Source organism: Budorcas taxicolor, chromosome 11, assembly GCF_023091745.1.
Source record: "Budorcas taxicolor isolate Tak-1 chromosome 11, Takin1.1, whole genome shotgun sequence".
In the NCBI taxonomy this organism is placed as follows: Eukaryota; Metazoa; Chordata; class Mammalia; order Artiodactyla; family Bovidae; genus Budorcas; species Budorcas taxicolor.
The window spans coordinates 62,278,745-62,306,361 of NC_068920.1; the positions used below are offsets into that span (position 1 = coordinate 62,278,745).

The 27,617-nt window shown below is 47.9% G+C and overlaps 2 protein-coding genes across 2 annotated transcripts in view; both read left to right on the forward strand.

The window, feature by feature from the left end:
• The first annotated feature begins 9,183 nt into the window (after nt 1–9,183).
• ITPRIPL1 (ITPRIP like 1) lies at nt 9,184–13,679 on the forward strand. The gene is made up of 2 exons (XM_052647701.1): nt 9,184–9,339; nt 10,477–13,679. The coding sequence occupies exon 2, from the start codon at nt 10,491–10,493 to the stop codon at nt 12,132–12,134; it is 1,644 nt and encodes a 547-aa protein (XP_052503661.1). The 5' UTR covers nt 9,184–9,339; nt 10,477–10,490; the 3' UTR covers nt 12,135–13,679.
• Nucleotides 13,680–17,402: 3,723 nt separating this feature from the next.
• The window catches only part of NCAPH (non-SMC condensin I complex subunit H), a 31,731-nt gene continuing 21,516 nt past the window's right edge, over nt 17,403–27,617 (forward strand). The window contains exons 1-6 of the mRNA XM_052647700.1: nt 17,403–17,421; nt 25,043–25,286; nt 25,414–25,504; nt 26,190–26,282; nt 26,605–26,743; nt 27,225–27,349. Coding sequence (XP_052503660.1) covers nt 17,403–17,421; nt 25,043–25,286; nt 25,414–25,504; nt 26,190–26,282; nt 26,605–26,743; nt 27,225–27,349 — 711 coding nt within the window. The remainder of the gene's footprint in view (nt 17,422–25,042; nt 25,287–25,413; nt 25,505–26,189; nt 26,283–26,604; nt 26,744–27,224; nt 27,350–27,617) is intronic.

Sequence of the window (27,617 nt, forward strand, 5' to 3'; positions counted from 1 at the left end):
TTTGGATATCCTGACAAATTGTGCTGTCACCCTCCAAAGAATTCTGACTCTTTTTAGAGAAGAACAGCAGCACACTGGACTTCCCTGGTGGCTCAGCGGTAAAGAATCTGCCTGCAATGTATGAGATCCAGGTTTGATCCCTGGGTCAGGAAGATCCCCTGGAGGAGTGCATGGCAACCGACTCTAGTATTCTTGCCTAGAGAATCCTATGGACAGAGGACCCTGGCAGTCTGCAGACCACAGGACACGACTGAAGTGGCTAAGCAGCAGCAGCAGGACGGTGAACCCAAATCTGGTCTTAAACATATGGATTCAGGGACTTCCTTGGTGGTCCAGTAGTTAAGTCTCTGTGTTTCGATCTAGGGGATGTGGGTTCAATTCCTGGTCAGGGAACTAAAATCCCACATACTGCATAGCACAGCAAAAAAAAAAAAATCGTGGATTCAAATGTGTTTGTGCAACAGAGTAAGTGGGCTTGTTGCCCACTGTACATGAAAGCCCAAATATCATTTTGGGCATTTTTTTTTTTTTTTTTTGCTGAAAGAAAAAGGCTTTATTGCAGGGCAGCCAAGCAGGGAGTGAAATCAGTCCATCCTAAAGGAAATCAACCTTGAATATTCATTGGAAGGACTGATGCTGAAGCTGAAGCTCCAGTACTTTGGACACCTGATGGGAAGAGCCAACTCACTGGGAAAGCCTTTAATGCTGGGAAATATTGAAAGCAAAAGAGGAGGGCGACAGAGGATGAGATGGTTAGATAGCATCATCAACTCAATGGACATGAGTTTCAGCAAACTCTGGGAGGGAGTGAAGGACAGGGAAGCATGGCATTCTGTAGTCCACGGGTTTGCAAAGTGTTGAACACGCTTAGTGACTGAACAACAACAAGCAGGGAGACAGGAGGCAAAGTTCGGATCTGTCTCTCCCATGCCTTGTGACTGGGATGTTTATTCTGAAAGTGGCAACTTATAAAGGGAGGGGGCTGGGAAATGATTGGTGGAAAGTACGTTTAACTTTCTATGTAAATTTCAAGAGTTCTCTACGGGGACCCCTGGTGGTCCAGTGGTTAAGACCACCTTCCAATGCAGGGGGTATAGCTGGATCCCTGGTCGGGGAGCTCAGATCCCAGGTGCCTCATAGCCAATAAGCCAAAACATAAAAAACAGAAACAATATTGTAATAAATTCAATACAGACTTTTAAAATGGTCCATATAAAAAAAATCTTTAAAAAAAGTTCTCTATGCAGGTCCTTTAAGCCTCTCCTCTTCACGGATTGCATGTGCAGCTTGCGGGGAGCAGTTCCTGTGTAACACGTGGTGGATTTTTGGCCTGTGACCCCCCAAAGTTCACTCGCAGTCATTCTAGGCCCTCAGCTCATCTGCACGGTGCTCAGTCAGGAGGAGCTGTCAGCAAGCTGTTTGCTTAGCTTTCTCTGTGTGCTGTAGCTTCAGTCGCGTCCAACTCTTTGTGACCCTACGGACCATAGCCCACCGGGCAACTCTGTCCATGGGATTGTCGAGGCAAGGATACTGGAGTGGGTGGCCCTGCCCTTCTCCAGGGGACCTTCCCAGCCCAGGGATCGAACCCAGGTCTCTTACACTTCCTGAGTTGGCAGGTGGGTTCTTTGCCACTAGCGCCGCCTGGGAAGCTGGTACTCTGCAAAACAAGCTTGGTGCTCCTGGGGCACCATCTTGTTTCTATCTTGTTGCCACCTTAAGCTACAGGGTGTAGGGTGTGGTTTCATTTGCCTGTATGTGGCTGAGGTGGCAGGCTGCTGTGCGAATTCACAGACTGGCGCTTGTTTGGGACAAACTTGGGTGCCTTTGGCAGTGATGTGCGTCTTCTCTGTCTGCCCCTGCCCACCCTCTCTCACCTTTCTCTCCCAGCTCTGTGCCCTGGGGAACTGGCCCTGAAGGATTAATTCAGAGACTCGCCTGTCCACTGGCTTCCAACTGGTTTTGGCCAGTAGGAAGCATCAGTCAGAAATCAGTCTTGAGAGAACTCAGCTCTTTTCCTATGGGGTCCCAGAGGTACAGTTTCATCCTCTCAACTGAAGGCCACATTTTTTTTTTTTAATCAGATTTTCTCCAAGTAACTACTCTTCTCAAGTTCTAGTAACAAATCACTGCACCCTCCTAACCCTTACCCAGAGCTGGGCTGGCTCCAGGAACAATAGCCATCCCTTGCACGCATGCATGCTAAGTCACTTTAGTCATGCATGACTGTGTTCGACCCTATGGACTGTGGCCTGCCAGGCTCTTCTGTTTACGGGATTCTCCAGGCAGGAATACTTGAGTGTGTTGCCATGCCCTCCTCCAGGGGATCTTCTCGACCCAGGCATCGACTCCAAGTCTCTTAGGTTTCCTGTACTGGCAGGCAGGTTCTTTACCACTAGCGCCACCTGGGAAGCCCGTTATCCCGTGCAGCTTTCCCCAAATCCCCACCCTTTTTGTTCCTTTCTTAAATTCTTCTCAATTACCCAGCATGAGGATGCCATCAAATCCATCTGGGAACCCTGATACTACAGTTTCAGGACTTACTTTTTAAAAAAACAACTGATGTTTTAAAACTTTTCTATATTTTCCAAGCTTTTCAAAATTATCATGGTTTGCACTTATGAGTTGTTAAAATATTATCCAGAAACATCATACACATTCTTTTTTGAGGGTCATCTTGAGCAACTGGTGTTCCAAAGGGCACATTTTTGGAAATATTAGCACAAGTCACTTCTAGAAGGTACTCCCAAAATCTCTAACACTTATCTCTGGGTCAGGGGGTGTGAGGGTAGCTTCTTTATTCTATTCCTCCTATATATATTTACAACGAGCATGTGTCATTTTTACAAAAAGATAAAAACTTGAAAAATTTCTAGGGAAATGTATATATTTTGATGCTTAAAAGCGAAAGTGAGTTAACTTTTTCTGTAAATGACCAGATGGTAAATGTTTTAGTGTTGTAGCCAAGAGGCAAAATGAAGAATATTATCTAAGTGCTTACATAATCAGAGAGAAAATAAATTTCCATGAAATTTTCTATAAAGTTCATAATAAAAATAATCAAGTGCATTTCTTTTGGTAATATGGGCCTACTAATGGAAGAATTATTCCATGATTATACAGTGGAAGTGACAACTAGATTCAAGGGGTTAGATCCGATAGATACCTGAAGAACTATGGACAGAAGTTCGTGACATTGTACAGGAAGCAGTGATCAAGACCATCCCCAAGAAAAAGAAATGCAAAAAGGCAAAATGGTTGTCTGAGGAGGCCTTACAAATAGCTGAGAAAAGAAGAAAAGCTAAAGGCAAAGGAGAAAAGGAAAGATATGCCCATCTGAATGCAGAGTTCCAAAGAATAGCAAGGAGAGATAAGAAAGCCTTCCTCAGTGACCAGTGCAAAGAAATAGAGGAAAACAATAGAATGGAAAAGACTAGAGATCTCTTCAAGAAAATTAGAGATACCAAGGGAACATTTCATGCAAAGATGGGCTCAATAAAGGACAGAAATGGTATGGACCTAACAGAAGCAGAAGATATTAAGAAGAGGTGGCAAGAATACACAGAAGAACTGTACAAAAAAGATCTTCACAATCCAGATAACCATGATGGTGTAATCACTCACCTAGAGCCAGACATCCTGGAATGTGAAGTCAAGTGGGCCTTAAGAAGCATCACCATGAACAAAGCTAGTGGAGGTGATGGAATTGCAGTTGAGCTATTTCAAATCCTAAAAGATGATGCTGTGAAAGTGCTGCACTCAATATGCCAGCAAATTTCGAAAACTTAGCAGTGACCACAGGACTGGAAAGTCAGTTTTCATTTCAATCCCAAAGAAGGGCAATGCCAAAGAATGTTCAAATTACCACTCAATTGCACTCATCTCACATGCTAGCAAAGTAATGCTCAAAATTCTCCGAGAGGACTTAACAGTACATGAACTGTGAACTTCCATATGTTCAAGCTGGATTTAGAAAAAGGCAGAGGAATTGGAGATCAAATTGCCAACGTCTGTTGGACCACAGAAAAAGCAAGAGAGTTCCAGAAAAACTCTACTTCTGTTGCGTTGATTACACCAAAGCCTTGACTGTGTGGATCACAAGAAACTGGAAAATTCTTCAAGAGATGGGAATTCCAGACCACCTTATCTGCTTCCTGAGAAACCTGTATACAGGTCAAGAAGCAACAGTTAGAACTGGACATGGAACAATAGACTGGTTCCAAATCAGGAAAGGAGTACGTCAAGGCTGTATATTGTCACCCTGCTTATTTAACTTGTATGCAGAGTACATCATGTGAGATGCTGAGCTGGATGAAGCATAAGTTGGAATCAAGATTCCCAGGAGAAACAACAATAACTTTAGATATGCAGATAATATCATCCTTATGGCAGAAAGTAAAGAGGAACTAAAGAGCCTCTTGATGAAAGTGAAAGAGGAGTGTGAAAAGGCTGGCTTAAAACTCAACATTTATAAAACTAAGATCATGGCATCTTGTCCCATCACTTCATGGGAAATAGATGGGGAAACAGGGACAGATTTTATTTTCTTGGATTCCAAAATCACTGCAGATGGTGACTGCAGCCATGAAATTAAAAGACACTTGCTCCTTGGAAGAAAAGCTATGACCAACCTAGACAGCATATTAAAAAGCAGAGACATTACTTTGCCGACAAAGGTCCATCTAGTTAAAGCTACGGTTTTTCCAGTAGTCATGTATGGATCTGAGAGTTGGACTATAAAGAAAGCTGAGCATTGAAGAATTGATGTTTTTGAACTGTGGTGTTGGAGAAGACTCTTGAGAATCCCTTGGACTGGAAGGAGAGCCAACCAGTCCATCCTAAAGGAAGTCAGTCCTGAATATTCATTGGAAGGACTGATGCTGAAGCTGAAACTCCAATACTTTGGCCACCTGATGCGAAGAACTGACTCATTTGAAAAGACCCTGATGCTGGTAAAGATTGAAGGCAGGAGGAGAAGGGGACAACAGAGGATGAAATAGATAGCATCACTGACTCGATGGACATGAGTGAGCAAGCTCCAGGAGTTGGTGATGGATAGGGAAGACTTGTGTGCTGCAGTCCATGAGGTCGCAAAGAGTCAGACTCGACTGAGCGACTGAACTGAATGGAAGAATGGAATTAAAAAAAAAACAAACATGTCAATGAGCTGGGGCTCAAAGTTAGTGTTCCCTATCATCCAAATTGATTGCAAATTTCATCTGTAAGTGCTGATCTGTAATGAAATATTACATATTGCTTCTTTTTCTGTTGAGGTGTGGTTGATGTACAGTATTATATGTTTCAGGTGTATGATACAGTGATTCAGTTCTAAACGTAACATTTCATTTACAGTTATTGTAAAATATTAGCTATATTCCCTGTGTTGTACATAGTATTCTTTGAAAATATTTTTCAATACAGATAAAGATTGTTAATTGATATTAATCCACAATTTATGATTTTAATTGAACATATTTATTCTTATATGGAGAAGGAAATGGCAACCCACTCCAGTATTCTTGCCTAGAGAATTCCGTGGACAGAGGAGCCTGGTGGGCTGCTGTCCATGGGGTCACACAGAGTCAGACACGACTGAAGCGACTTAGCAGCAGCAGCAGCAGCAGCAGCATTCTTATATAATTAGATTTATCTCGATATTTGACTTTTAGTATGTCATTACACTGCAGATTAATCAGATTACCTGGAAGATCCTCAAGTAAAAGTTAACAACAAAGTTAAATGGATTCTGAAATATGGAACTGTTCTTTACACTTGCACCAATATCTGGCAAACTGCTGGAACTGCAGTTCAGAAATAATTCAGAAAATACATCTACTGCAGATTTATGTGGGAATGGACATCCTGCTTCTTGCTTTATCTTTTGACAGCATGGGAAGTGTATTGAGCAGCTTGCTATTACTTGTGATTCAGTTTGTTGAAATGACTTTATCACAGAATAAATTTCACATATGCCATTTTGCCTTGTAATTTTAGGTTGACCTCACTATGAAACAATATCAAGTCTGCAACAAAAACTAATTTCCAAAGCCACTCAGTGTTTGAACAAAGTAGTTGAGGACAGTTTCAGAGAGAAAAATGTTAATCTCAGCTCCAATCTTGAAAAAATTGCAAACTGCTGTGTGGTAGGGCAAGTCAGTATATTCAGCTTCTTTTTCTGAAGAAAATTCGCAGAACTGATGATTTTTAAGTCCATGAGAATAAACTAAGTTCACTGTTGACACTGTTGATCACTGAAACATGATGGATTCAAATATTTTCCACAAAGTACCTGCCGATGAATAATAGGATGAATAACCATGGACTTTACATACCTTTTCACTAGTTTTGTAAATTTGTTCATCAAAGGCTTTCCCTGTTCGACAAATATTTTTCCCACCATCAGATGTAACACATATTAGCAGATTCTACTTCAGGTTATACTGAATGAGTGTTTTCTCAACTTTGAAATATTCTTACCTCTAGCTGTTCCATGCAGATATTCATGAAGTCTACTTCTTCAGTAACTACAAACTCTGCTCTGGCTTCTTGAATAAACAGCAACAATTGAACAGTATCAATAAAACCTGTAGGTCCATCAGTTCTGGGAAGACCACTCAAAATCGTTTGCCTTGTTTTTTAATTATTGATCTCTCTGCGAATGTTTTCAAGTCATTGAGCAACTGTTCTCATTGGTACAACAGTTTTCAGTAAATTTTAGATTTTACAGGCTAGGAGGCAGAATCGAATAAATTATTTAGGTACTTTCTGCATATTCATTTTTTAATGATGAAAATAAATTTATTAAATATACTTTGGGGGAAAGCTACTATATATATATTTTTTACTATATATTTGTTAAATGAGTGGCTGCTGCTACAGTTTATTCATGTGTCATTTGTATGCAATCACCAGTTAGTGTGACTGACAAGGCGTCCAAACAACTTGGTTTCCTACCAGTCCCACTGACTAAAGCCAACTTTATCATGTTGAAGAAGAAAAATCACTAGAAATCAGACCAAGAAGTGTTCACCGCTAGAGGGCTTTTTGTTGATGTGCAATCTATGTGAATTCTCCAGGCAAGAATACCAGAGTGGGTTGCTATTCACTTCTCCAGGGGATCTTCCCAAAATAGGGATCAAACATGCATGTCTTGCATTGGCAGGGACTTCTTTACCATCTGAGCCACCAGGGAGGCTCTTAAATGGATTAGTAGGTCTCTAATTTGGAGTCTCTAATTTGGTAAAACATTTAACTTCACTTCTGTGCAGACCATCAATTAGCAAATGTCTTCTAACCTGACAATCATTTTAAAAACAAACCCTTAGCTGATCATGAAAACACACCTTTAAACACATGACTTTAAAACCCATTGTTTTGCCCACTTTGAAATGTATTTTTTTCACCCTGACATTGTCATGTCATCAATTTTAAAATAATAATTTCCTTATCACTGATTGATTGCATTGATGCTTAGTAACAGGAGCCTGTGGTCTATTCTTCATCATGAAAGTTTATAAAGAGTAACTTTGGAACTTCAGTAATGGGCAGTGAGAAGAATCTTTCCCCGTCCACCATAAGTCAGTATTTTTGGAAGTACCGTCTAAGTTGTTTGACATCCCTTCTGCCTAGGGACATTCTGCATCCCTTGCCACTGGCTAGGAGGTGTGAAATTTATCTTTCAGCAGAAGGATTTCAACTGGTAATTATGGAGAGATTATGAAATCTTCCTTTTCTCCTTGGACAGCCAACACAAGACAGAAAGGCTAAGATTCCTTCTGAGTCTCTAAAGATCCTTTTCTTTATTTTTTAAAATTTTTGGCCACGCTGTGAAGCATACAGGATCTAACCCCAACCAGGTATTGAACCTGTATGCCCTGCAATAGAAGCACAGAGTCTCAACCACTGGACCACCCAGAAAGCCCCTAAAGATCCTTTCTAAAAAGCCCATTCCATTGGCGAATCACAGGCTCATCTGGTCTTGACACTTTGTAAAGATCTTTTTCACCCACTCATCTCACCAGCTGAACTACTTGGTATAGATTTAGGATTCTTATTCCAAGTGGCTAGTGAGTGGTGAGTAAGGCCTCCAGCCAAGTCTTTGGGTGAGGTCTGGGCCTTTCATAAGTTACTTTGATAAGAAAAAGGAGTTGCAGAAAGACACCCGAGTCTGGGTGTTGGCTGGGAGTGAGGCATACTAAGGAAACCTCAGGTGCTGTACTGACTCAGGCTAGGAGCTGGGACCCTTTGCTGCAGTGCTTGCATCTGGAGAAACATCTCCTCTGGCAACAGAATACAAAGAAACCATAAGCGACTAAAAATAGCTACATGCATGCTGCAGTTGGGACAATTTACAAACAGCAAAACACAAGAAGACCAACAACCCAGCTGCCACTTCTGAGGTTCCCCAGCAAGTACAGCGTTCTGGGCATGATTTCTGCACGTGGTGCCACCAACGGGATGGGCAGACCACCGGGCCACCACTCTCCCCAGAGCCCTGGACCTGCCCCTACCCTCATCCATTTAAAGAACCAGCTTGCCGCTACCCCCGCAGCTACCCCCCACCCCCATGGAAGGAGTAAGGGAACCTGTTTTCTCTCTCCTGCTGCAGCAGAAGTCCCGATACAGCCTTGCCTAAATTTCTCATCTGGCCTCATTAATTTCTATTGATTAGAGTTCAAGGACCCAGGTTGGTAGCTACCATTTTGCGCAGTGCCAGCTGCAAGTGGAAATGCTAAACACCCCCCCCCCCCGGCCCGCCAGCCCTTTTTGGTTATGCCACCATCATCTTTACTGTAAGCATATTCTAAATTCCCATTAAGTATATTCTCCATTGAACCCCGCTGAGTGGAGTTGACAGCCGGCCCTGCAGTGCCCCCTAGCGCCAGCTTAGGGAGGCTGACCGGCCAAGACGTGAGTGCCCCTCAGCTGCGAGTCTGGGGCCACAGCCGCTCCGCAGGGCCTGAGGAGCGGAGGCGGCGGACATAAAGCTCCGGTTTCGACGGCGAGGTGGGTCCCCGGGCCCCACTCCCGCCGCGCGGTCGCCGGGCGGCCAGGCACTGGGAGGGCGGGGCTGGGCGGCGCTGGGCGGAGCCTGGACGGCGGGAGCGCCTAGTCCGGCTGGCGCCCTCGGAGCCGCCCGAGGCACCGTGGGGTCTCGAGGCCTGCGGCTCACGGGCTATCGGACACTCGGGCGAACACGATGCGCTCCCCGGGAGAGGGCAGCGGGACCGCTCCCGCGGGCGGACTCGGCGAGGAACCCGGAGCCCCCGCCGCGCGGGGAAGAGGGCGGGGACCGTCAGGCCGCGCGGGCTCTTTAAGACCGTATCCGTGCTAACACCGACTGTGAGTAACCTGGCCCCGGGTCCCGGGAGAAACCGTGAGTTGGCTTGGAAAAAATAGACGGATGAGAGTTCAGATCTCTGGGCGTGGAGTTTGGGGAAGTTATGAATGGCGGCCCGGGGCGGGGGAAGGGGTGTGGGTGGTGGTGTACGACTTTGATCCAGACCCTAGGTACCTTGTAAATGTTAACAGGGCTCCTGGAGAGGGCGGTGAGACTAAGCAAGGACAAGTTCCAAAGGGAGGAGAGCCCCCCCCACCTGGCTTCAGGGCCCACACGTTGTAGTCCTTCAAGATCTCGGTAAGGCCTATAGCTTGTGAACAGGTTGGGTGGATTCAAGATCCAGGAAGCGTTAGGCCACTGCGGTGGATGGAGAGGCAGAGGAATCCACCACCGTGGGCTGTTGGGAGGCCTGGTGCTTCTGGTCTTCAGGAAGTTTCCTGGGCTGAGAGATGGAGCTGCGGCTGCCTTTGGGCCTGGCTCACCAATGGGGCATCCCGCAGCCCCCTAAGGATCTCAGAGAGCACAAGGGCGGGGGTGGAGAGGTGACTGGTGGCTCTGTGTCTCCTTGGCTCCCACTGGGGGTTGGTCTACCGGGCCCTGGGAAGAGGAGAAGCTGAGTGGTCTGATGACACAGGGTGTGCCGAATGAGGATTGTGAAGTCACAGAGGAAGTGGGGTGCTACAGCCGGGCCTGGGGCTGACCTGGGGCAAGAGAAGGAAAGGTGTTGCCCAGGCAGATCTGTGGAAGGGACTCTGGGATTAGCGGGGCACACCTGGTGCCCACGGTGGACTGATGAGTCGGGTGAGGCCACCCTGGCCCAAGGGTCCCCCTCCCCCTCCTCCTCAGAAACGCAGACAGTTCTGTGGTCCACATTCTGGAAACCTTAACCACCACCCACACCATGTGGAAGGAAAGCAGTTGAGAGACTGGGTGGCACATCTGGTTGCTCCCCTTTCCCTCCTCCAGACTCCTCCCGGGCACACCGCCCTTGCTCTGCCTAGCCCCAGCTCTGTGAGCTTTCTGTTCCTCCTGAGTAGCTGACCTCCAGGACCTGGGGTTCCCGGACTCCGGGGAGTGTGCGCCAGAGAGCAGAGGCGTCCTGAAGAGCACCACTGACCCCCACCCTCCTACTTCTCCAGATGCAGGGGCCTCCATGGCTGTGATAAGCCTTCTGTTCTTGGCAGTGATGTACGTCGTCCACCACCCCTTGCTGGTCAGTGACCGGATGGACTTGGACACGCTAGCCAGAAGCCGGCAGCTGGAAAAGCGGATGAGCGAGGAGATGCGCCAGTTGGAGCTGGAGTTTGAAGAGAGGAAGCGAGCAGCGGAGGAGAAGCAGAAGGCAGAGGACTTCTGGAGAGGGGACACTTCTGGTGACCAGCTAGTGCTGGGGAAAAAGGACAGGGGGTGGCTGTTCCAGGTGGACGGCCAGGAGGGCCCCCTGGGCTGGATGCTAGGAAATCTGTGGAATGCTGGCCTCTTTTGCATTTTTCTCATTTTTGAGCTCCTGCGACAGAACATGCAGCACGAGCCAGCCTTTGAGTCCAGCAGTGACGACGAGGAGGAGGAGGTCCGGGTGGTGCCCATCACCTCCTACAACTGGCTCACTGACTTCCCCTCCAGGGAGGCCCTGGAATCTTTCCACAAACACCACGTCCAGAACGTCACCCGGGACCTGCCCTGCACCTGCGAGTTTGTGGAGAGCTTTGTGGATGACCTCATTGAGGCCTGTAGGGTGCTCAGCCGCCGGGAGGCTCACCCACAGCTGGAGGACTGCCTGGGCATCGGGGCGGCTTTCGAGAAATGGGGAACCCTCCATGAGACCCAGAAGTTTGACATCCTGGTGCCCCTCGTCCCCCCACAGGGCACAATGTTTGTGCTGGAGATGAGGGATCCGGCCCTCGGCCGCCGCTGTGGCTGCGTGCTGGTGGAGTCAGAATGCGTGTGCAAGCGCGAGAAGCTGCTGGGGGACGTGCTGTGCCTGGTGCACCACCACAGGGACCACTCGGCCCTCGTGGGTAAGTCTAACAGCTCCATCAAGGCGGCGCTCTGCACCGGCTCCCACCTGGACGTGTACAAGACTGTACAATGGTTCCGGAACATGGTGGGCAATGCCTGGGCCCTTGTGGCCCACAAGTATGACTTCAAGCTCAGCTTGCCACCATCCACCACCTGCTGCAAGCTCAGGCTGGACTACCGCTCAGGCCGCTTCCTCTCCATCCACCTGGTCCTGGGGGTGCAACGGGAAGACACCTTGGTCTACCTTGTGAGTCAGGCCCCCAACCAGGAACAGGTCACCAGTGTGGACTGGCCCGAGTCCTTTGCAGCCTGTGAACACCTGTTCCTAAAGCTGGTCGGGCGTTTTGCTCCCGAGAACACCTGTCACCTCAAGTGCCTCCAGATCATTTTGAGTCTCCGGGACCTTCAGAGTTTACCCCAGGGAGCGTCCTGCCCCATCCTCACCTCTTACCACTTCAAGACAGCCCTCATGCACTTGTTACTGCGGCTCCCCCTCACAGACTGGCAACACGACATGCTCTCCCAACGACTCCAGGACATCCTCTGGTTCCTGGGCCGAGGCCTCCAGCAGAGGTCTCTCCATCACTTCCTCATCGGCAACAACTTTCTGCCCCTGACCATCCCAATTCCCAAGACATTTCGGAATGCTGAGCCTGTCAATCTCTTCCAACACCTGGTGCTAAACCCCATGGCACATTCACAGGCAGTGGAAGAGTTCCACAACCTTCTGGCCCAGGTGAAAGCTCTGCCCTGTTCCTCGCTGGCCGGGGCACATTGACTCATATACAGGCCATTAAAAAGGGGGAGACGGTATTTCTGATTCCTCAGGCGGCAAAAAGAGTTTTATTTCTCAGACACATCAGTGATATGTGTGACCTTCACCTTGCCAGTAGGGGGTTATGATAGATTAAGACACTTAGGTATACATGAAGCAGTTATGAGGGGTCCAGCCTGCAGGGGCTAATCTAGGGTGGGTCTTTGAAGTTTTCTTCTCCTGACTTAACTTTCATCATGACCCAAAGAGGGCCCAGGGAAATGGATGTTATGGGATTGCCTTGCTGCTAAAGAGTTGAGATCTGGAGGGGACCTGTGAAGTTGGGATGTGTAGTAACACTGGAAGTGAAAGAACCAGAGAATACCTCCACTCCAGCTTATTTGTGTGTGTGTGTGAATGACTCCACACACATCCCTTGTAAACTGGCTTCCTTACTGAACTCAGCCCAATTCACAGCCAAGCTGGTAGCACCCCATTTTATCCCAAATACTGTTATGGTAGCTTCTTGTTATTTTAGGATCAGAGTTTTCAGACCTTCATTATTTGAAGATATTTGCCATTTTCTTCATTTAGCCCTTTCTTCATGTTATGTGAAATGCAGCTGTTTTATGCATCTGAAAAAAACTCCAATGCTACCCAAATAACTTATTAGCATTGATTCACAAACAAATATTAAGTCGACAATGGCCTGTCCCATAATTGAGATGATGTGTATTCTAAAGTTAATGACATTGCCAACATCTGATGGCCAACTTCGTGCCTGGAAACATCAAAAAACCCTTAAGGAGGACAGTCTCTTGGGAGACTTGGAGATGAACAATTCCTGTTTCTGAGGGGAGTCACTTGTTTGTTAAATGGAAAGGTTTAGCTACCACATGTAGCTGTCCTTCTTTTCAGTCTGGTAATGCCTTTGTATTCTCTCTTCAAAGATGACAAGGTATTATTTGAACTATGTTTGTGGGTTTGCAAAGCGGGGTCATTGCAATCCAGGCCCATTGCCAGGGCTGGACAGGAAGGGGCTGTGAAGCTGATCAGCTCTAACAAAGCCATGATTCCGGAGATGTGATTGGTATATTTCCCCATCTTTCAAAACCCTGGGTATCCTGGGGAGGAGCATTAAGAAATGTGACTCTAGCTGTGGGTGTGGTTGTTTTGGAAATACCAGTGCTATTCCTAGCCAGCACACCAGCACTGCCAGGAGAACCGGGCCCCAAGTTTACCTTGACCTTGGGTGGTTGGACCTCTGGGGGGGTTAGATGCTGGCCGCAGAGGCTGTGCTTATAGAATCCACACCCTCCCTTCCACAAAAATAAATGACAGGGGTCCCAGATGCTGATGCCAGCCAATATTTAGGGCCCCCACTGCTGCACAATAGCTGCTGTGTTCTCACGCTGTCTGTTGGTATCGGCCAGGTACTGCTTTCAAGTTCAGATGCAGTGATGTTGGTCCTCTGCTGGTGGGATTCTGGTGTTTTAAAAACATCCATATGCTTTTGTTTAGAAAGTAATTTGCTGATGTTTTACTTCCAAATCAATAAAGGAGACTATTTTCTGTATCAGCTGGAATCTGGTGCAGTAACACATAGCAGATCAGCCTGTTTCTTTCATCCAGGGCCTCCTGGTGTTTCTCAGTGTATGCGGAGCCAGTCTGCCCTGTGGCTTCCCATCAGCGTGGCCAGTAGCCAGGAAAGAATAATTCAGAATCTTAAGGAACACCTAAGTTACATATTTTCAGGATGCCCACACCAAAATATTCAGCCACATTGAAAGGTCTTAATGTCTACAAGCAATATATATAGACTCCAGAAGGCATATGTCTGTCAGGTAGAAAGAAGGTGGATCCAGGACTGGGTGGTTTCTGGTCTAGGAGGAGACACGGAAGAAAATGTAAAGTTATGAGTGGGCAGAAGAATACAAAGCGAATAGTCAGCAAAGCTTGGGTGGGGCAGAGTGTGTAAGAGAGTATAGGAAAAACAAGCACTAATGGGAAGAACAGAGCTGTTGTGCTCTGGGAACATTTCTACAATAAAAGGGGAAACTTCCAGATATTTAGGAAGCTAAGTTTTATTCTCAAACAATATCTGGCTAGTACCCAGGATACAACAGCAGTTATAGTAATGGGAATACTTAGTGTTCACTGAGCATTGCCAACGGCCCAGACACATCTGGTAATTCATTTAATCCTCACACTATAACCCCGTGAAGTGGGTGCTTTAACCCCTCATCTTACCTAGAAGGAAGCTGAGACTCAGAAGGAATACACAGGGACTTTCCTGGTAGTCCAGTGGTTAAGACCCAGTGCTCTCAATGCAGGGGGCCTAGGTTTGATCCCTTGTCAGGGAACTAGATCCCACATGCTGTGCCTGAGAGTTCACATGTCACAACTAAAGATCGTGCATGCCACAGCGAAGAACCCAAGTGCCACAGCCAAATACATTTTTTTTTTAAGAGGATACAATTTCTCCCAGTAACATAGCTCGTAAGTGGCAGAGGCTAAAAGAAAGTACCCATCCTACCACCTTCCAGCATAGTCCTGGGAATAAATCAAGATGTAGGGTTTACAGAGTTTTGAAAAGCAAAAAGCACTATATTAATTTTAAGATAAAAGGTGGTATATTATTGTCTGGGAATTCTGGAAGATAGAAATTGTTGGTTCTTCGTTCAGTCTTTAGGTCAGGAATTTCTTTCCACATAGAAAAAGGCATTTGCTCAGAGCCATTTCAGCTACATGTTGAACCCCAGTGACTTGGTGGTTTATACCAGGAACTACATTATGTACACTATGATATGAGCCAGCTGCAGGCTGGAAGATCTGGGCAAATTTAAGCTGAAAGGTTGTTTGTACAGATAGCCAACTGAGAACACTATTATTCTCACCTAAACTAAGGCTGTTTGGCATTCGGCTTGAGGAAGCAGAATCTGGGTGAGGAGTGAAAAATAGGAAAGGGGAAATGGCTCCAGCAAGTCTCTGGCCAGTGAGGGGTGGGGGAGGGGCCCCAGTACTTTCACTCTTGTAGACAGCAGAGCTGAGTTTTGCACACCACTGATGAATCCATCTCTTGGCACCCGCTGTAGTCCTAATGCCCCCAAACAAAGACGGCATTCACAACGGGAGGTGCAAGACCTGTCTGCAGCAGGCGGGCCTGGCTCAGAGATGCAGGGGGTGGAGCTGGCATTGCCTCCCTGCATGTGGAGCCCCCAACAGTCTGCTCAAGAGCTCCGTTATAACCAGCGGACAGCTTTATGGGTCTGCTAGGAGCCTTCCTCTGCCACACGTTCCAAGCTGGTTCTTCAGAGGCTCTAGGTTCAGTACCTCCCAGCCTCCCCAACCCCCCCTGCTCTTAGATGGTGCATGCAGGGAATCCAGAGGATCACACCCATTCCCACTTCCTGTCACAAATGCACATAGAGAACGATAGCTGGGACCCTAGTGTATCCTGAGTCCATGCGCTCACAGGATCTATTATCTAATTCCTCATAAAGCCTTGTGAAAGGGGGGTACTGGCATCACTGCTTTATAAATGGGGAAGAACATGTGGCCCAGAGGTGAAGATGCCCACCCCAGGATTTTAAATTGTCTTCCAACTTTGCTCATTCAATATGTATTTAAGCACTTGCTGTGTCCAGGGCTAGCACCAAGCTCTGGGAAAACAATGGTGAGCAAAGACACGCTTTGACCTCATGGAGATGACAGTCTATGGAGGAGACAGATACAAAATAGTCACCCCAGCAGATGTAAAATTAACAAAGGTAGGGACTTCCCGGAAGTCCAGTGTATAAGAATCTGTGCCTTCACTGCAGGGGGCACGGGGTTCCATCCCTGGTCAGGGAACTAAGATCCTGCATGCTGCGTGGCACATGGCACAGTGCAGCCAAAGAAAAACACAAAAACAAAAAACCACAAGGGTGACAAGTTCTACTGATGCCTCCAGTAAGGACGCTTGAGTGTATCAGGGAAGGCCTCCCTGAGGAAGTGACATGAGCTGAAACCTGATGGGAGTTAACTGGGTGAAGATGAAGATGAAAAGGATCCTGAACTTAGGAAACATCACCCTGGGCCGGGGGTCAGAGCAGGTTTGTGGCTGCTGTGGACCAGCAGGAAGGAAACATGGATGAAAAGAGATGTAGGATTGAAGAGACTTTTAGCAACTAAAGAGAGTCCAGCAATGGATCGAGCAGATAGAGTGAGGGAGAGGGAGGTGCCCAGGATGGCTCCTGGGTGCTGATTTCGGTTCCTGGGTAAACTCATTTTATTTCTTCTATCGAACATTGCCTTATACGAAAGATTTGAAGGTGGTCACTGGGAGCACAAGTTTGTGCAAAAAGTAAATCGGCCTAAAAAGTCGTTTTCAACGGGTAGTACTTTTTTTGGTTACCAAAATGACTGAAGGGCATTCAGTGAGCAGATGGTGTCAGGGACACTGAACAGTCCTACAAAGAGGGCAAGAGTGTCACATGCTAAGAACTGTTTCACCCTGAATGCCAACAGCACCCTTGCAAAGAAGCACTGTGTAAAATGTCATGTGTTAAGAAATTATAGGATGCTCTAGGAATATTTGAGGGAACAGCCTTTTCTCCCATAATACAATTCTTTGGTTGCAATGAGTGGAATGGACAGACAGGCAGCACAAAAACACCTGTCTCACTTCCAATCTTAACCTTACTTTTTTGGGTATAAGATAGCTAGGAATCTTTTCGCAAGAATATATACTAGCGAAAGTCTTCATTAAAGTACACACAACATCTTCCATCAGTTCTTCCCCGGCCTGCAAACGCTCTGCATTCCGGCGTCCGCTCCCTCTCACCTCCATCCCACACCCAGTCCATCACTTTCCCCCTCCTTAGTGAGTGCTCTGCTGCCCTCACAGCACAGGTCGCGATGGCAAAATCAACCTTTGTTTCCTTGGTCACCTGCCTCCTCCGTTAGTGAATTTCGTGAAAGCAAAGGTGCCGCCCGCTCAGCTCCACGCTCGGTTCTTAGGGCCCAGTTTCGCGTCTAGCGCTTGAAAGGACGGAGTCTCCATACTATTTCGTGAGGTGGGGGCGTGCGCCACAGATCCACTACAGTCCACCCTCACGACTCGAGCCGAGAGCCCTCAATACTGATTCCTCCCTTCCACGCGGCTGGGCCGACACTCCTCGCGCGGAGGACCAAAGCGGTCTGCGCAGGCGCGCCTCTGGCCCCGCCCACGTTGGCGTCATCACGGCCGTTACGGCGACCTGGCGTCTCGGCGCGCAATTTAAAACCAGCTCTGGCGACGCGGAGGACAAGATGAGACCTCCCTGCCCTGGTGAGGCTGTGTGGCGGGGAGGCGAGGCGGGAAGGGCGCGGTGCGAAGCGGGCGGGTCTGAGCGGGGAGTGCGGTATTCTCGGCCTTGTCGTTGGTTTTGTTTTCCCGGGGCTGAGCGAGAGGCCGGCAGGCTGGGAGAGGAGGGCCGGCGCGGGGTGGGCAGGCGGGCAGGTCCGGCCAATCAGGACGCGGCGTCGGCCCGGGCTGCTCTTCCGGCCTTGAGCCGGATACCAGACTCCTTTTCCTCGGGCTCTTACACCTTGGGCGGTGTCTCTTCGTTAAAAAAAGAGGTTTTCCCGGAGTGCACGTTTGTTCAGGGCCATAGAAGTATGGAGGTTACCGCTATATGGTTATTACGCTTGCATTTATTTTTACATCCTTTCAACAAGTACCCAGTGTCCCCATTGGGCCAGACCCTCTCTCAGATGTAGAGATCGATTACAATAAACAAAATAGATAAGATCCCATCCTCTTAGAGCATGTGCTTTAGTTCGGAAGAGAGGAAACTAAATAGTTACAGATGAGGCTGAGTGCTCACTTTGAGAAGAGCAGACTCGGGGGAGGAACTCAGAGATCTTTAAGATTCTGGAAAACGAGTTCCAGGCAGAAGGAGCAAGCACACAGAAAAGTAAGCGAGAAAGAGCCTTACACGGGCAAGGACCATGACATTGTAACTGAACATCGAGTGACGTCCGACCGGTAGGCGGGGCTTTGTAGGTCTTGTGACGAGGTTTGGAAATTGAGAGTTACTTTTTTTGGACGTGGTAAGTGACTTACCTGAGTGGGTCAGGTGAAAGGGTCAATAATCACTTGGATAAGAGTTTGACACTAGGGGCAGTGATACGAACTGCTCAGGGAAGTGGCCTATGGACCGAGAAGTAAATTTGGTCATCATTACTGTATAGCTCCCAGCTCGTTGGTGGCTCAGATGGTAAAGAATCTGCCTGCAATGTAGGAGAGGCAGGTTCGATCCCTAGATCAGGAAGATCCCCTGGAGAAAAGAATGGCTACCGATTCCAATATTCTTGCCTGGAGAATCCCATGGACAGAGGAGCCTGGCGGGCTACAGTCCGTGAGGTCACAAAGAGTCTAAGCTCCAGGCCTGAGCGACTAACGCTTTCACTTTCATTGTATAGCTGGCAAAACCATGGAAATAGGTGAGAACACCAGGAACACCCTGTAGAGAAAACACTTGGGACCAATGTTTAGAAGCTGATTAGAAAAGGAAGGGCTGGAAAAACTCAGAAAAGAGTGGTATAGAAGCCAAGAAGCCTCGGAAATCTCAGAGGCAGAGTGTTGTCAGCTCTTTCAGGTTCCGTTGACTCTCAAGAGGGACGAGGCCTGAAAAGTGACCATTGGGTTTGGCAGCATGGAAGTTGTGGGTGATGATGATGAGACAGTTTTCATACAGTGGTGGGCATGGGAGCCACACCAGAGGGGTTGAAAAATGAGTAGGAGGTGACGAAGTGGATATACAAAGTGTTTTTGAGCTCAGTAATCCATCTGTTGAAAGAATGGATGCATAATGTTAAAGGGAAGGAGAGAAATTTGAGGAAAGACAGTTCTGAGAAATAAGGTGTGGCTCAAATTTCCATTTTAAGTTTCCCTCTTAGATTCCTCCTTTAATGCTTTCTATATCTGTTTTTCTTCTGAGGTCCAACTTCCTTCCTTAGATTGGTTGCAGTGCCCACATTCAAGTAGTCACAAGTCCTCTTGATTTAGCTTCTAAAAGTGTCTATTGCGTCCTTCATATGTTTACTTTCTTTTGTTTTGCCCTCAGCTGAAGGTTCTGTTAATCATACTCTTTAGCTTGTGGGACGCTATCAGGGAAACTTATAAAGCTGTATTTTTAATTCTCTTTTATCCCCAGTCATCATTCCTTTCCTTCCTCTTGCTTGGGCAGCCTTTTAAATTTATATCATTATTTTCTTTTTGGACGTGCTGGGTCTTCGTTGCTGCGCAGGCTCTCTGCTTGCAGCGAGCAGCAGCTGCTCTTTGTTGTGGCGTGCGGGCTCAGTAGTGTGGCTCCCGGGCCCTAGAGCCAGGGCTCAGTGGTGTGGCACAGGGCTTCACTGCCACTCGGCGTTGGGATCCTCCCGAGCCAGGGATCACAGCTGTGTCCTCCATCCGCAGGCGGGTTCTTTACCACTGAGCCACCAGAGAAGCCCGTGGGCAGCCTTTTAGTGTTTGTTGTGTGTCACTGATGTGTTTTTATGAAACTAATGTGTTCTTATCTAACATGTGTTATATTGTGGGGTTTTTTCACATCACCAGTTCTGAGCCAGCCGAGGTATACATTCTTATTCTCATTTGGAGGATGAGGAAGCAAACCTTTAGAGCATTTACTTAAAATTTCTCCAGCTGGTAAGTGATGGAGCTGGAATTTGAAGCCAAGTCTTGTGATTCTTAAATCTGAAAACTGCCCCCAGGTTCCTTCACCTCTCCCCTCCAGTGATCGTTCCTTGGTCTGCTCTCCTCGGCGGTGGCTATTCACCCTGTTGTCGTTCCCTAGACCTTATCTGCCACTCTCATCCCAGTGCGCCCTGCCTCTCACACACGCCTGTCGTTCCAGCTTACTCCTCGTTCTCCAGCTCCAGCAGTCCTTCGACCCAGCAGACCTGTGCTCTGCTCTTCCCTGTCTCTCACCTCTCTCATGCCCTTGTTCCCTTCCTACATAGCTTACATTCCGTGGTCAATCAGTGTAATCACTTCCTTTCTTAACACCCATAACCCCTTACCCTCTTCTTGCCTCTTACACTTGCTTGTGACAAAATCACAACTCTGATTAATCCCTACTCGGCCCCAGGCCCCTTGCACCCTGTCATCCCAAGGGGACCCTAAAGATGCCCAGCAGCCATGCTGTATTCCCTGGTTCACCCAGTGTCCTTCTAGATGATGACTTTCTCTTTGTTCCTGGCACTCTGGGAAAGCTGCTCTTGTCAGTAACCTCCAGGTCGCTGAATCTAACGGTCAGTTCTCCATCCTCGCTTAATTTGACCTGTCAGGTGCGTTTGATGTAGTGCTTTACTCCTCCCTCCCCTGAAATATATTCTTCACCTGACTTGTAGAACACCACCCTCTCCTTCGCTTGTTATACATTACCCATCTCTTCACTGACTCCTTGTGGTTTCCTTCTCTTTAAACTTGGAAGTAGTCTAGGACTTAGCCTTTGGCTTTTTTCTAACTGTCCTCATGTTTTTGGTCTTCTCATCCCCCACAGCTTTGAATATCCTTTCTGTGCTTACAACATCCACATATATATTAATAGATCCAGCCCAAAACTTTTCCCTAAACTCTACATGTAAATATCTGACTCTCTACCCCAGTTGAATGACTAGTAAGCCTCTGAAGCCCAGCAGGCAGCACACTGAGCCCCAGTCTTGCCTCCTTTCCCCGCAGATATGCTTCTTCTGTAGTCCTACTCTCTCGGGCCCTGGTAACTCCCTTCCATCAGTTGTTTAGAGCGGTGTTGTCACTACCCTTTATTCTTCTGTTTCCTCTCGTGCCGCACATGTAATCCATCAGGAAATCATTTTGGCTCTACTTTGAGACTATATCTTGTTTGACCTCTGCCTACCACCTCCACGGGCTTCCCTGGTGGCTCAGACGGTAAAGAATCTGCCTGCAGTGAGGAAGGCCTGAGTTTGATTTCTGGGTCCGGAAGATCCCCTGGGGAAGGAAATGGCAACCCACTCAGGTATTCTTACCTAGAAAATCCCATGGACGGAGGAGCCTGGCGGGCTACAGTCCATAGGGTTGCAAAGAGTTGGATACGTTTGAGCAGCTACACTTTCTTGCTTGCTTGCTTGCTTTCTCTCTCTCTACCACCTCCACCATCCCCTCTCTGGTCTGAGCCACCAGCATCTGTTGTCCTGGGGTTGGTTGTTGTTTGGTTGCTTAGTCGTGCCTGGCTCTTTCAGCGCCATGGACTGTAGCCCACCAGGCTCCTCTGTCCATGGGATTTCCCAGGTAAGAATACTGGAGTGGCTTGCATTTCCTTCTCCAGGGGATCTTCCCGACCCAGGAATCAAACTCGTGTCTGCTGAGGAAGGCTTTCTTATCTCTCCGTGCTCTTCTTTGGAACTCTGCATTCAAATGGGTATATCTTTCCTTTTCTCCTTTGCTTTTTGTTTCTCTTCTTTTCACAGCTATTTGTAAGGTCTCCTCAGGTAGCCATTTTGCTTTTTTGCATTTCTTTTTTGGGGGGATGGTCTTGATCCCTGTCTCCTGTACAGTGTCACAAACTTCTGTCCATAGTTCATCAGGCACTCTATCAGATCTAGTCCCTTAAATCTGTTTCCCATTTCCATTGTATAATCATAAGGGATTTGATTTAGGTCATACCTGAATGGTCTAGTGGTTTTCCCCACTTTCTTCAGTTTTAGTTTGAATTTGGCAATAAGGAGTTCATGATCTGAGCCACAGTCAGCTCCCGGTCTTGTTTTTGCTGACTGTATAGAGCTTCGCCATCTTTGGCTGCAAAGAATATAATCAGTCTGATTTCGGTATTGACCATCTGGTGATGTCCATGTGTAGAGCCTTCTCTTGTGTTGTTGGAAGAGGGTGTTTGCTATGACCAGTGCGTTCTCTTGGCAAAACTCTATTAGCCTTTGCCCTGCTTCATTCCGCATTCCAAGGCCAAATTTGCCTGTTACTCCAGGTGTTTCTTGACTTCCTACTTCTGCATTCCAGTCCCCTTTAGTAAAAAGGACATCTTTTTTGGCTGTTAGTTCTAAAAGGTCTTGTAGGTCTTCATAAAACCATTCAACTTCAGCTTCTTCAGTGTTACTGGTTGGGGCATAGACTTGGATTACTGTGATATTGAATGGTTTGCCTTGGAAAGAAACAGAGATCATTCTGTCATTTTTGAGATTGCATCCAAGTACTGCATTTTGGACTCTTTTGTTGACCATGATGACTACTCCATTTCTTCAAAGGGATTCCTGCCCACAGTAGTAGATGTAATGGTCATCTGAGTTACATTCACCCATTCCACTCCATCTTAATTCACTGATTCCTAGAATGTCGACGTTCACTCTTGCCATCTCCTGTTTGACCACTTCCAATTTGCCTTGATTCATGGGCCTAACATTCCAGGTTCCTGTACAGTATTGCTCTTTATAGCATTGGACCTTGCTTCTATCACCAGTCACATCTACAACTGGGTGGTGTTTTTGCTTTGGCTCTGTCTCTTCATTCTTTCTGGAGTTATTTCTCCACTGATCTCCAGTAGCATATTGGGCATCTACCGACCTGGGGAGTTCATCTTTCAGTGTCCTATCTTTTTGCCTTTTCATACGGTTCATGGGTTTCTCAAGGCAAGAATACCGAAGTGGTTTGCCATTCCCTTCTCCAGTGGGTACATTTTGTGAGACCTCTCCACCACGACCCGTCCGTTTTGGGTGGCCCCACACAGCTTGGCTTAGTTTCATTGAGTTAGACAAGGCTGTGGTCCATGTGATCAGATTGGCTATTTATCTGTGATTGTGGTTTCAGTCTGTCTGTCCTCTGATGCCCTCTCTCAGCACCTGCCGTCTTACTGGGGTTTCTCTTACCTTGATGTGGGGTATCTCTTCACGGCTGCTCCAGCAAAGTGCACCCTCTGCTTCTTACCTGGGACGTAGGGGAGCTCCTCTCGGCTGCCGCCCCTGACTTCGGACATGGGGTAGCTCCTCTCGGCTGCCGCCGCGATCTTGGTCATGGGGGAGCTCCTCTTGGCCACCGCCCCTGACCTTGGTCGTGGGGGAGCTCCTCTCGGCCACACCTGCGCCACGCAGCACTTGTGTCTGCAGGTGGGTCCTTTGCCACTGAGCCAACAGGGGAGCCCCTGGTTGTTGGTAGTTCCCTACTAATTGGTCTTCCTGCTCGTCCTTTCGGTCTGTTTTCCACAGAACAGCCATAGGGATCTTCATGAAGCATAAGTTAGATCACTTTATGCTTTTCTCACCATGTTCAATCACTTCCCTTCTCATGGAGGCCAAAGCCTTTACAGTGGTCCATAAGTAAGGCTCATACACCCCTACCCGTTTTCCCAGCCTTACTCTGTTGGGTGCTCCTGAGCTACCAGGCCTCGCAAACATGACACCCTGTGAACTCTCTCACCTCCCCCACATTCCTCTTGCACCACACTGGCCCCCAGGTGTGCCAGGCATGTTCCTGCCTCTACTCGCTGTTGCCCCTGCTTCCACGTGACCTCCCACAGACATCCACATGGTCTTGATTCTGATGTCATGTTCTCGCTGAAACATTTCCTTGACCACTATATTAAAAATGACCTCCCACCTCCATTCCCCAGTCCCGTTCCCTTTCCATGCTTTACTTTTCTCCAGAGCTTGTATCTCCATCTAACATGCCATCTGTCTTCTAACTTCCTATTATGAAAATGTTCAAACATACCAGGGACATGGAAAGACTAAGACAGTAAATAGTCTCACACTCACAACCTAAACCCCACAGTTGTTAACATTCTGCCACGTTTACTTTTCTTCCCTGTCACATGGTACTTCATTGCAGGGGCACAAGTTCAATCCCTGGTCGGGGAACTAAGATCCTACATGCCCAGAGAAAAGAGACATTTTTCCCTTTGCAGTTAGTAAGTAATCTGTGGGTGACTCCTTGGAATATTCTATTTATTTTACATATTTGTATTGTTTATTCTGTCTCCCTGCTGGGATTAGAACCCAGTCTGTCTGACACGATAGCGTGTACCTCACCCTTGTCTCAGCATCTCATCTTCTCTGTCTTGCCTGGCATTGGGGTTGAACATGTCTGTTGTTCTGCTAGTCTGTGGGCTTCTCAGAGGCAGCGACTTTTTCTTACCCACCTTTACATCCCGTGCGGTGCTTTAGGCTCACAGTAACTGCCCAGTGAGTATATGTCCAGACTGGCAGGAAGCGTCAGAACCCCTCACTCGCCAAGTAACTCGAACTATAGAAGTTCTGTGTGTGTGTGTGTGCGCGCGCGTGCGCGTGCGTGCGTGTGCGTGCTCAGTCGTGTCTGACTCTTTGAGACTCCGTGGGCTATAGCCCTCCAGGCTCCTCTGTCCATGGAATTTCCCAAGCAAGAAGACTGGAGTGGGTTACCATTTCCTTCTCCAGGGTTCTTCCTAGCTCAGGCATTGAACCCACATCTCCTGCACTGGCAGGCAAATTCTTTACCGCTGCACCATCTGGGAAGCCCATAGAGGTTCTGCTGCTGCTGCTAAGTCACTTCAGTCGTGTCCAACTCTGTGCGACCCCATAGACGGCAGCCCACCAGGCTCCCCCGTCCCTGGGATTCTCCAGGCAAGAACACTGGAGTGGGTGCCATTTCCTTCTCCAATGCATGAAAGTGAAGACGCTCAGTTGTGTCCAACTCTTAGCGACCCCATGGACTGCAGCCCACCAGGCTCCTCCGTCCGTGGGATTTTCCAGGCAAGAGTGCTGGAGTGGGGTGCCACTGCCTTCTCCGATAGAGGTTCTAGCCATAGAATATTGGAATTGGGAAAGATCTTGTTGGGAAAGATCTTGGTGGGAAATGCGCAGTGAACGTCCGCCCTGGGACAGGCTGCGGCCCCCCTTTAGACATGGGGAGTGTCCTGCTGGAGGTTTCCTGAGCCAGTGTTTCGTTCCCTCGCCCTCAGCCACGATGAAGAACTCTCCTGCAGGGCCCCGTGGATGCCACCACGGCACCGTGTCACCTGCAGAGTGGGCGTTCCCCACGGCCCTGCCGCGGAAGGCCCCTCTCAACACTCCTGGCACCCCAGTCCTTGAAGACTTCCCTCAGAACGATGATGAGAAGGAGAAGCTGCAGCGGCGGCGCTCCAGGGTCTTTGACCTGCAGTTCAGCACGGACTCCCCACGTTTGCTGGCCTCCCCCTCCGGCAGGTGAGTGGGCACTGGGCCGCCTCGTGTGCACCGCATCGTGGATCTCGCGCGTCTGCATCACCACAGTAGCTCATGGTTTCTAGGTCTGGATTCTCAACAGCGCCCACTTCGTTTGTTTTCCCTTTAGGGATGTTGGAGTTTCAGCTACAATGCCCAAGTTTACGAACACACAGATTACTGAACATTATTCTACCTGTATCAAACTGTCTACTGAAAATGTGAGTATCTGCTGGTTTAATCAGTGAAGATTTTGCAGCCTGGTCAGAGAGGAGATCTAGCCTTCTTGGTTCTGTAGAGGATGCACGGTCGGTGATGGCACACTTACATTTCCAGTGACTCTTTGAAGCTGGTGTTTTCAGTGTGGTTTTACTGTTTCTTATAGACCATTGCCACCCCTGTGACAAGTTGCCAGACCCCTCTAGTGTGACTCGAGAGGCAGCATACTAGAGTTAGTAGTGTAGTTCTGGAGGTAAACAGTAGATGGATCCTAGGCTTGTGGGCTTGTTGTGAGTCCCAGAATTAGCCTGAGTTGAAATTCTGTCTCAGCCACTTACACGCTGTGTGGCCTTGGCAGGTCACCCAACTGTTGTGCCACAGGGTCCTGCTCTGTAAAATGAGAGTGAGACTGTCCCTACCTCAGAGATGTTCTGAGGGGGCACTGAGCCCCTCTGTGTCAGCGCCTAGAACAGGGCTTGCACACGGGATCACTCAGGAATTGTGGTGTCACTCCAGACCTCGAGAACGAGACACGCACACAGGGACTTCGCGGCATCCACCAGGTGCTGGTGGGATTGAGATGTGGGCTATTCCTGTTACAAACTTAGCTTCCCCTCGTCAGGGCAGCGTTGTCTACATGAGCCTAGGCTCTCAATGACAGGCCTTTCTGCAATTTTCTGTTTTCAGAAAATCACCACCAAGAATGCTTTCGGCTTGCACTTGATTGATTTTATGTCAGAGATTCTTAAACAGAAAGATGCCGAACCAACCAACTTTAAAGTAAGAAGGATGTCCACCTGCCCTTGCGTCTGAGTGAATGCTGATGAAGACTAATATTTAGCACAGCACCATAGTGGCTTCTACAGATGCACGCGGGGCTTCCTCGTCTGGGGCACTGTATTACCTACTTTACCTTCTTTCTTAAACTGATGAAGAGCTGATGTCTCTCCACTACGTTCTGTTTATTCCCTATCAGTTTTAGGGGCATCTTTGTCATTTTTTTCTTAAGGGCAAGTAGATATTTGATGCAGATTACTGTGTTTTGCCAGCTCGCTGCTCCTCTCTCTGATCCCCACGCGTACACCTCTGCTTGTTTGACCAGGTAGCTGCCGGCACTTTGGATGCCAGCACCAAGATCTATGCTGTGCGTGTGGATGCCGTCCATGCCGATGTATACAAAGTCCTAGGGGGGCTGGGCAAGGATGCGCCACCTGCGGAAGAAGCAGAGGACCATGGGGCAGGTATACGGGCTGGGATCTGAGTATAAGGGGCTTTTTAGAGGGCGTAGCAGGTAGCATTCGAGTAACAGACTGGAATGAAGTCACAGGAAGTCAGTTCCCATTCTGTTGAAGACATGGACATTTTTCAGAATTGTATTTCAGAAGATAATCAAACACTAGATTTGCTTGTTTGTTTTGGAAAAGAGAAGGGCCTTATAAAGCTTTTTGATTTTATTTAGAAAAGATTTAGTAAACATCACCAACTAGGGAGCTTCTGATCTGGGGGGATGTGTCTGGAAATTGACTTGTATCAGAAGCCAGATACTTAATCTAGTAGCTTGGTTTCTCCCTCACCTGAGGATTAGATGTGCCTGCTGCTTTGAGGGGATGGTGTGTGTTCCCGTGATGATCACTCTTTAGAGTTTGAAGAGCCTGTATTGATAGATTTAGTCACATGCTCCAAAGCAGCCCCTACAGTGCACAGTCTTACTCCTTCTCACAGATGGAAGTGCAACTGAAACAGGAACAGCCAAGAAGGCCCCAAAGCCAAGGAAGAAGCACTCGTGCAAAACCATCGAGCAGAATGTAAACAACCTCAATGTCTCCAGCGCTGATCGAAAGTGCGAGGTGAGGAACTGTGTGCCCAGTGTGGTCTCTGACTAATTCAGAACCTCAGAGGTGGAAGTGCGCTGGTCTGTGCTTGTTCAGGCCTCAGGGTAGTAAAACATTCAGCTGGTCTCTCTGCAGTGTCATCCTTCAGCTTTTCAGTGAAGACAGAAGAGGGCAGGTCCCTGTTTTCCCCCATTTTCAGAATGATTGAGGAGATGGCAAATGCCTGAGAAAACCAATTGATTAAAACATGTATTTTCTTCTGTAGTACATGCAGCAGCGGTGA

What these genes read in the sequence shown, in the direction of transcription:
- ITPRIPL1 (XM_052647701.1), top strand. Translation starts at nt 10,491, where the DNA reads ATGGCTGTGATAAGCCTTCTGTTCTTGGCAGTGATGTACGTCGTCCAC.